Genomic DNA, 10,150 nt, shown 5'->3' with positions numbered 1-10,150 from the left:
GAGTACCGTACAATTATATTTATTTAAACACATACACATCTCAAAGATTTACAAATAAGGTAACTGACAAATAAACAAAAAGTCTCTTTATGACCTTCACCTCTTTATCAGGAGAAGTCTACACATCTATATTTATTTAGAAGCTGTGTGGAAACAGCATAATTTTGCCAGAACGACATGTACTAAAAAGGCAAGAAACAAGGTTTAAAACTAATAGAATTTCTGACTTAAGGTGAGGTTGGCTCATTGCCACCAATCAACCTGGAAAATGTTATAGAACCATCAAAGCTCTTAAATTAAACTAAATAAGGCCATACACTACTGCATAGAGCCTTTTTAAATGATTATTTTTTCACTATTAAGCTGTATCGCCGCGCCTTCATGGTGGCAAAGCGGTCAATAACGTGGCTTTGACTCACTTTGCATAGTTGCTCCTTTTCAATGGACAAAAGAGAAAGTTGGTGAAGCCTTCCTTGCCCCATGGTTGACCTAAGCCAGGTGTGGAGCCTTCTCGACACACTGAAAGATCGCTCACAACTACAACTGTTCACAGGAATTGTGAGTGCAATGATCTGAATTATCTGTGTCAATGTTGGGATCATTGTTGGATCCAGTATGTTAAAAACACCCTGTATATCCATAATTTCCTTTTTTGTGTTAAGGAAGTTTTTGTCTAAAACTTCCTCAAGTTTTGAAGACAGACAATTTTTCATTCATTATTCATTTTCCGTGTGTGTGCGTGCATGCAAGGTGTGTGTGTGTGTGTGTGTGTGTGTGTGTGTGTGTGTGTGTGTGTGTGTGTGTGTGTGTGTGTGCTATAAAACTACAGGCTACAGACGCTCAGTATTGAAAACTGGTGCTAATTATGTGGGCAACATTCTTTAACAGCAATCAAGTTGTCATTGTTTGTGTCAAACAAGTTGTGAATTTGTTGTAACGTTAAAAAAGGAGATGAGTTACTTCAGGGCTTTTTCCAGCTCCCGTGGTTTCCAACGAAACATGATCAACAAAAAAACAAGGTATTGAAAGCTACTTACAATATGCCTAGGTTACATTAATTTCCCCTGATGGCAGCAATGTTCCACTTTCAGCTGGAATTCACGGTACATCAAAACCTCTTCTTTAGATTTCAGTTCCCTTTATTTATTCACACAGTTCAGCAGCGGCATTTATTCAGAATCAGAGCCCAAATTAAAGCTGCATTTAGGGCGACTATCACTACCCAGCAGAAAAATAGATGCACTATAAATGGTTTTGTATAGCAGTCACGAACATGAGCATAGTTGTGGAAATGCTGGTGTTAGAAAACATAGTTGACGGGAATTAAAGTGCTGCACATCGACTGTACAAATGTAGATTATTCATCACAAGAATTTTAATTCAGAAATCGAATAGGCTAATAAACTCTGAATTGTGAGATAAAATTCAGCATTCTGATAATAAAGTCAGAATACTTGGATAAAATCCGAATTCTGATAATTAAATCCAGCATTAAAGGTTCATTTAAGAAGGTTCTCACCAGTCATTTGTCGCCTGGTCGCAGTGTCGAGTTTTTTTTTAAAGTAGTTCACTGGTCGTAGCGTGCAAATAAATTGCAGTGTCAGAATTCTGAGAATTTTGTCAGCATTCAGATTTCCCAGAATTCTCTTACACTGCAAATTAAAGCGCTACTACTAGCAAACTAGTTTCAGCGTGACTGGAGAGAACTTCCTTAAATTAACCTTTAATGCTAGATTTGCATCAACGCTATTGTGTGAATTAGTATGGTTCTCTTTCATGGAAGCCGGAAGTGGGAGATTCCTTATTTTTTTTACCATTATTGTTTTATTAACAAATTTCTCCTACAGGGGATTGATAAAGTTCTATCTAGACTATTGAACAGAAAGAAACACTTGGTCATACTTTGCACACTTTCAGAAGAGTCACGTGGACGAATCCGTAAATAACTGATTTTTTTCATTGGTTGTTGCGTTAAATCTTACCCAGATACAATAGGGCTATTTTCTGATTGGCTTTTATGTAGCCCCTTTCGTTTTTTGATTGGCTGGTAAGAGGCAGGCTCGACTGAAGACTCCTGAGGCAGCAGGAGATGCACTTGATGAATCCTGCCGATTCCATAGCGAGAGCGGCGCTTCTGCAGATGAATTTAATAATGATCAATGGAATTTTACTGGGGCACTGGAGACTTTTACTGGGGCACGTGCCCCAGTAAAAAGGGGCTGACGACGCCTCTGGGTGTCACTACCCGTTAATGCAAATTGTTCTATTATAAGAATAAGACAAATATTGTATTTTACGAACCCAAGGCTACGTAGGAATACATACGCCTATGTGAAGTGTTTCATTTTGGACCGTCTATTAATCCCCCGCTTCCATTAACAACTGACAGAAAACATTGGGGGGAATCAGGGTCTAAACAGCCGAAACATTTACACACCCTTAACTTAATTTTCCATTCAGTAATTTAAAAAGAATACACATAAGTATTAAGTTTTGCTTGGAAGCATCTACAATTCCTGTTAGTCCTTATTTGATTCAGCAGCAGACTGCGTCCTGTGATTCATATGACAGGGATCACATGACAGCCAGCAGGGCTCCTTGGTCCAGATAGCAACACAGTGGTCGGCTACACCGAGAGAGAGGCTAGCTGTTAGCTTCACCTGTCCCCAGAGCCGAAATGGTGAGTTTGGAGAAAAACACATTTGGCCAAAATGTGGTCGAATAAACCTGGGAGCTTATTAGGTTTGAAGGGACGTCGATACGGGTTTCTATTTATCTCTGCTAATGCACATTACACACTTGTAGTCCACACACACATCTAGCCGGGGATGATAAGCAGAGAGGCCACCGGGGAACAACCAGCGTTGCTGTTGGGAAGAACATATCAGAAAAGAGCACTGGAAATATCTACCGATAATGTGAGGGATCTCAGCAATTTGAGATGGTTTGGTTATGGACGCTTTGGATGCAAGACGCAAGATCGTTGGTGTATGGTTGTTAACTGGATCGCTGGTTGGGATCTGCATAAGGCGTTAGCTTTCACATGTCACTGTCCTTTAGATGACAGTCCGGGATCAGGGCTGCTTCCTGAGGAGTGTTCACGATTCATTTGTGTGTATGTAAATATATGAGTTCAATGTTGTATATCATGTCGTATTCTCCGTTGTCGCTGGTAGTCGTGTACTTAGTAGTGCAGACATTTGACTTATAGGACACCCGATTATCACAGATCGGTGTTTAGTTGGTAGCGACAAACACAGCCAAAACTTGGGGATTACACTAGTTCCTTATAAAAGTATACCAATCCATGTGATGTAAAACAATTTAATTTGATCGTGTTATACATTAATATATATATATATTATATCTAGCTGGTCTGCTTTGGCTTGAGTTATCATTTTGGTGCAGCATGTCACTAAAACCAAATTCCCAACCGACTCACATTTCCTCAGTGTTTGCTAGTACTGAAGCCCATCTTGGAAGGCAACACTGAAATGCAACTTGGGTTTGGTTCAACAAAAATTGCATATGGTACACACACTGATAATAGATAACATCAGATAACATTGTGAGAAAATAGTCTTTCCCTGTAAGTCCGTCTGGACTATCTAGACTTGAGTCTAACAAGAACCTTCTTTTGAATGGCGTGGCGTGCTCGGTTCTGCTCTGTTCCCAGAGTTTCCTCGGGGGGTTGTTTGGGGCTGTCTGCGAGATCGATGTGCTGCTAAATGATGCAGAGAACAGAAAGACGGCTGAACTGAAGACAGAAGATGGCAAAGTGGAGAAACATTACATGTTTTACGATGGGGAATCGGTCTCTGGGAAGGTAAGCAGGGCCCTTTCCATCCGGATGATAGTCTGGCATATTGTCTCTGACATGTTCTTTAAAACTGAAAAAGATACTTCTGTGTTCTGCTTTGCGGTAAAGTGTACAGTTCCTTTTTAAATGGGTCAAACTGTTAAAAGATTGATGCTCGTATCTTATTTTCATGTATCTTATTATTCTAGCCAAATGCCTCAGAATGAGAAGCATTTCTGGTTGGGCTTGACTCACCGTGTCCCTATATGATGTTACTTAAGAATTAGTGCCCCAGCCAATGTGTGTTTCCGGCTTCAGGTGAACCTGAACGTTAAGCAGGGGGGGAAGAGACTCGAGCATCAAGGCATCCGCATTGAATTCGTGGGACAGATCGGTGAGTTGAGTCAATTCAGCCCATGGCTCTGCGTCTGGGTAAATCCTCTGTTTTTTGTTGCAACACTGCCTTGCCTCCAAATGTTTGAGTAATGACTGCAATCACATGGAACAACAATGGGGATAGTGAAAAGTCTGCATGACTACTCTGCTGTGTGGGTTTCGTCGATGGCTAAATGGATTATGACGGCAGGTGCCGGTCATGAGTGGCAGTGACCCTGAACTATTATACCATCACCATTATAACATCACCTTTTTTTGGCCCGAGGGAGTAAATTCAATGTGGTCAGCTCTCTAGCACTGTGCTTGCAGAGCTGTTCTCTGATAAGAGCAACACCCATGAGTTTGTGGACCTGGTGAAGGAGCTGGCCTTGCCCGGAGAGCTCGCCCAGAATCGGAGCTACGACTTTGAGTTCATGCAGGTGGAGAAGCCCTACGAGTCCTACACTGGGACTAACGTCCGCCTCAGGTACTACACCCTGGGTCCAAAGTGGCTCCCAAGGCTTCACGCAAAGAAAACAAGACACATTTGAGTATCTGCTAGAAAATGTCTAGTGCTGCACAACAACCAGATGGAGTGTGGTGTATCCACACTTGGGAATAAGAAAATATTGTATAATATAGTAGATTCTCAGAGATTCAGAGATGGTATCAATTCCTAATAAGAGCTGAAAAAAACAAATTACCCAGATAATGTTCTCAAAAGAGGTGGATCTTCAGAGTTTTTTTATAACGTAAACCACCATATTATTCTATCTGAACGACAGTGAAATAACCTGGACCATACTGGAACAATGCAAATCACTGATCTGTTCCTCATATAAGAGAGGATGTCTTCCTGAGCTGTAAGGTCATCAGTCTGGGATCTGGCCTCCATCTTCCCACTGCTGCAGGTATTTCCTCCGTGTGACAATAGTCCGTCGCCTGTCTGACCTGGTGAAGGAGTACGAGTTGATCGTCCACCAACTCGCCTCCTACCCAGACGTGAACAACTCCATCAAGATGGAGGTGGGCATCGAAGACTGTCTGCATATCGAGTTTGAGTACAATAAGTCCAAGTAAGACCCAGCACCCTGCATGTTGAAACGTAAAGCCTTATTTCCGAACTCCCAAGCTACGCACGCCCCCGGCCGCAGCATCACCAGATGGTTCTGTCTGTCCGTCTTCCCAGGTACCACCTCAAAGATGTCATTGTGGGCAAAATTTATTTCCTGCTTGTGCGGATCAAGATTCAACACATGGAGTTACAGCTCATTAAGAGGGAGATGACTGGAATAGGTAAGCTTGGCGTTTAGTTTAAGGCCACCTAGAAATCATTAGCCTCATAAAATAGTGTATAATGTGAGTATATCAATCTAAATGTGATTTAGAGTCAGCCCAGAAGTACAATGTTACAACATTACAAGGTTATTTAATATTTACACCTAATTTAGTGAGTGGATGAAATGCTAAATCGGTTACTTCATCTTGTTTTTTCACTCCATCATGTTCTTTAACTCTATTCCAACCTCATAATATGTGACGTAAATGACTGTACATTGCAGTATCTCAAAACTGCTAAACTATTACATGCTGCTGTTCCTAAATGCATCTAGGTGGTCACCTGGTTTGCAATGAGGCCCTTACTCGACTCAAGTCATCTAATTGTGTTTTTTCCGTGTAGGTCCTAGTACTACCACAGAAACGGAGACGGTTGCAAAGTATGAGATCATGGACGGGGCGCCCGTTAAAGGAGAATCCATCCCTATCAGACTATTTTTAGCAGGTGAACACTTATTTCCCTTTCTGAAAGCTGCATTAAATATATATATATGTATGTATGTATGTATGTATGTATGTATGTATGTATGTATGTATGTATGTATGTATGTATGTGTATATGTATATGTATATGTATATGTATATGTATATGTGTTTATGTTTGATGATTCTTAAATGTACTCTTTATTCGTAATGGTATTAAATAGGGCTTGGCAAGGATTCAAAGTTTTAATCGCATAGTATTAATCGTGAGTTAACTCACGATTAATCACACTTTTAAAATTAGATTAAAAATCCACTCCAATTGAAGTTAAATGAGATCATCAAATGGAATGACAAATTATCATTCATACCAAATGTACTTAATAAGCAAAAACTAGACCCAGAGATCTTGACTCACTCAGTGTGGGTTGAGTATGAAACTGATGGAACACCACAGATTGAGTAATTGTAAACAGGCTGTCACTTACTGCAATTGTAGTCAGGCAGTCACTTACTGCAAGTGTAATTTAATGTAAAGCAAGTAGAACTAAAAAAAAAAAAAAGATCTATGATGTGAATGTTGACATTCTGTGGGCAAAACCTTCCAAAAAAAAAAAGGATCTGCGTCAATTTGTATTAATCACACTAAAATAAGATTGCGCAATTAACTCGTTAACTTGCCCAGGCCCTAGTATTAAAGCTAGGCTAGGCAATAGATTTAAGAAGCATATTTTTAATATTTGTTGCAATTCTCCAAGTCCCGACAGTAATCGATAAATCAAATGCTCTTAAAAAAAAAAAAGAATGAAGCCATTGAAGGGTTGGAATGAAATGATTGGATTGCCTGTCTCTGCTCCTACCTAACTGGCTATCTGCCCTCATTCTGCCTGTGCACTCCTTGCGCATGACCGGAGTCTTCTACAAGGCAGGCAGACCTATCGCTAAGGCTAGCAAGCCAGAGATATGTTTTGGGGGAAAGGCTTTGGAGTGAGGCCTGAAGTAAGGGATGTGGTTCATTCTGGTAGGATACTTTCAAAATGTATCGTCCTCTCGCTTGTTCCTCCACCGTTCGACCCCATCTTTAACGTCTCTGTCCTCCAACAGCATACGACCTGACGGCCACCATGAGGGACGTCAACAAGAAGTTCTCGGTTCGTTATTTCCTCAACCTAGTGCTGGTGGACGAAGAGGACCGGAGATACTTCAAGCAACAGGTAGCGCACGCGCACCCACACTCCACCTCAGGCTTCAAATCAACGTGCCGTTGTACAACACTGACGTGTGTGTGTGTGTGTGTGTGTGTGTGTGTGTGTGTGTGTGTGTGTGTGTGTGTGTGTGTGTGTGTGTGTGTGTGTGTGTGTGTGTGTGTGTGTGTGTGTGTGTGTGTGTGTGTGTGTGTGCGTTAGGAGATTGTCTTGTGGCGGAAAGCACCCGAGAAGATGAGGAAGAGAAACTTCGTCCAGCGCTACGAGTCGCCAGAGCCCCGGCCGCAGCCTGTGACCGCCGAACAGCCCGAGATGTGAGGCTCGCTGCATCAGACTGACAATCCTCAGACACACACGCCCTCGAACCAGGTCCTGCTCGACGGCCAGATGGGTGACCACTGCCCCCCCCCCTTCCCCCCCTTTCTCTCTGACTGAAAAAACATTTGTACACATAATTACACACACTCACACATGCATACACACCCACACCTCAATAACTCAACACCAGAAGGCTTGATGTGAGTTATGCATAAAAACGCACACAGAGAGGTTTGTCATATATCAGGACACACAAGCATACGATTTAGGTCTGCTTAGTTCAAATAAAGACATGGCGTGGGTGGTGGGGTGGGCAGAAGGTTTCAATCTATTTAACTGGAGCAGCGTGAAGGCAATGGGAGATAGCATATTTGTTCTCGGCATTTCAGACAGTTACGCGCATGCAGACACGCACTCGCACAGAAATGTACACGCACAATGCAAGCCATAAAATCCCAGCCAGGCATATGCAGAATGGAGAGGATGGAAGGATACAGCCTGCATATAGGACATTGGCTCAGTCTGCACTCAATACACAGGTCGCACTGTACGAAAATCTACCTATTTCATATTATTGCACAACAATCATTCTCAGCCCATCCTTATTTAATTTATTTACTCATCGACATCTTGTATAAAAAAAAAAAAAAAAAAAAAAAGTCTGAACTACTGTTTTTGGTATCAACTAGTTTGGGGTCATGCGACAAAAATAAACCTAAGTATACTCAGTTAGAGGCATAGTTGGGTTTCCAGTTCTCGTAAAAACTGTTTTAATCGTCCTTAGCCCAGTTCATTGCTTTGGCAACCGCACAGCCTTTTTTTCTATCACCGTAGCTCACAGATCAGAATGTGCTCTGCTGTCTGCAGTCCGCTGGAGGCCACAGACGTGTGGACAGTAAGGCTAGCCGGCCCTCATACTTCTCCTCTTTGTGGTCTTCTGCAGAAATTCTAAGTAGTGCATTGCAGAAGTGTCTTTTTTTTGAGCTATGTGTGATCTGTTGTATACTGTAAATATAAAATGTCATTACAGTGAATGAAAAGAGAGCTACTAATATTTCATTTGGAATTCTGGAAGAAAGCCCGGGGAGCCCTCCCTTTTAAGTGCACCGTGTAATTGGTTCCCGGGATTTAGACTTGAGGTAAACGCTGAAACACTTGAGTCCACCGGAGATCCGTTTTTTTTTGTCACTTTAGCAACCATGATTGCTTCATTAAACATGTCCAAACTATGAAGCAAGGACAGGAAAGCCATGTGGATTGGCAGTTATAAGAGAGTGGGCAAGCAAGTTCAATAAAAACACAACATGGGATTGAATTGACCCAAATCTTTTTTCTTTTTTCCACGGTTGTCTTATGTAGCTAATGTTGGTCCTGCAAGGGGTGCACTTAAAAAAATACTGTCATTATTTAGATCCAGCCATATTTCACTGTGATGCTTTGACCAGCGGTTAAACACACACACACACACACACACACACACACACACACACACACACACACACACACAGTGATGTGTTCGGTGAATCTTGCCTTCCCCTGCACTTTTGCACTTTCCCCTCCAATGGTTTGGATTAGCAAAAGAAGCAGGGGAGCCCATAGCAAAACAGCACTCAAAACACAAAAAACCCTCTGATGTATGGAATAACAGCACTTCCTTAGAAACATTGTATTGCCATGTCTGGTATTATTTAATCATGTTTGTCCTTGTAGAATCATTACATAATATCTCTTCATGTCCAACTCCTGCAACAATGCTTTTTTTTTTTTTTTAAAGCAGCAATCTGTTCACATTTCTCATGTCATGTGCTTGTATGAGGTTTGAGGGTTGAGAGCCTTCCACCTGCTTTGTATGTCATGATTGTTCATTGTTTGCTGTGCAACAGTTGCTTCCACACAAAGCCTTCTGAGCACTGTAAAGGCATTTAAGCTCGTTTGAAATGTTAAGAAGCATAATGAACACAAAACATCAAAATAGCCCTGTCCCAATCACATTACACATTGCATGTTAATAAAAGCTGTCAACACGCCCAAGTGTATGGATGGCTAATATTTGTATATATATACATATACCCCAGTCAAGATATAGAGCTAATTAATCAGTGAATAAAGGAGATTTATACTGAATATTTTTTAGTCTTATTTGAGATTCTGTTATTTAAATGTGTTTATTAATTAATTAAGTGGTTTATTGTGAGAAATAACTCTTAAAAGTGTGCTTTTGAATAAAAAAAAAACATGTAAAATGTTCGATTCATTTGTTGGATGTCTATATTGATCAGTTATGCATATTCTGTTCGATTTAATTGGTGAATTTACCAGCATTTCAAATAATAAAAAATAATCATCTCGTTAAAGGGACACTGTAGCATTTTAACTAATGTATTAGCTAAAATCAATGTCTTCATTCATAAATAGTTCCTCATTGGGGTAAAATCACCTCTGCCAATAATCAGACATATGCTCCTCAGCGAAGAATTTCGTATATTTTATTATATTATTTGCTTCCTGTGCGTTTCCTACCCCCGCTAAACCACTACCGTAAAGACTAGAGAGGCTGCGCCGGTTAAAATAGAAGAGCCCAGTCAGTTTTTTATATCGTAACCCGCTGTAGGTCCGGGTCTGCATGGGAAGACCTCTGGGTCCGGACCCGGACCTCTGTCCGCCTGTTAGCGACCTCCTCTAGACATATAAT

The 10,150-nt window shown here is 41.2% G+C and overlaps 1 protein-coding gene across 1 annotated transcript; it reads left to right on the top strand.

Moving 5' to 3' along the window:
• The first annotated feature begins 2,536 nt into the window (after positions 1 to 2,536).
• On the top strand, positions 2,537 to 9,582 carry vps26a (VPS26, retromer complex component A). The gene is made up of 9 exons (XM_060070847.1): positions 2,537 to 2,680; positions 3,677 to 3,826; positions 4,118 to 4,193; positions 4,505 to 4,661; positions 5,086 to 5,250; positions 5,364 to 5,470; positions 5,856 to 5,957; positions 7,040 to 7,149; positions 7,342 to 9,582. Exons 1-9 carry the CDS (start codon positions 2,678 to 2,680, stop codon positions 7,456 to 7,458), a joined length of 987 nt encoding a protein of 328 aa, XP_059926830.1. The 5' UTR covers positions 2,537 to 2,677; the 3' UTR covers positions 7,459 to 9,582.
• Positions 9,583 to 10,150: the final 568 nt, after the last annotated feature.

Source organism: Gadus macrocephalus, chromosome 14, assembly GCF_031168955.1.
Source record: "Gadus macrocephalus chromosome 14, ASM3116895v1".
Classification (NCBI taxonomy): domain Eukaryota; kingdom Metazoa; phylum Chordata; class Actinopteri; order Gadiformes; family Gadidae; genus Gadus; species Gadus macrocephalus.
The sequence above is the reverse complement of the archived record's forward strand: the minus strand, read 5'-3'. Positions and strand labels throughout refer to the sequence as shown.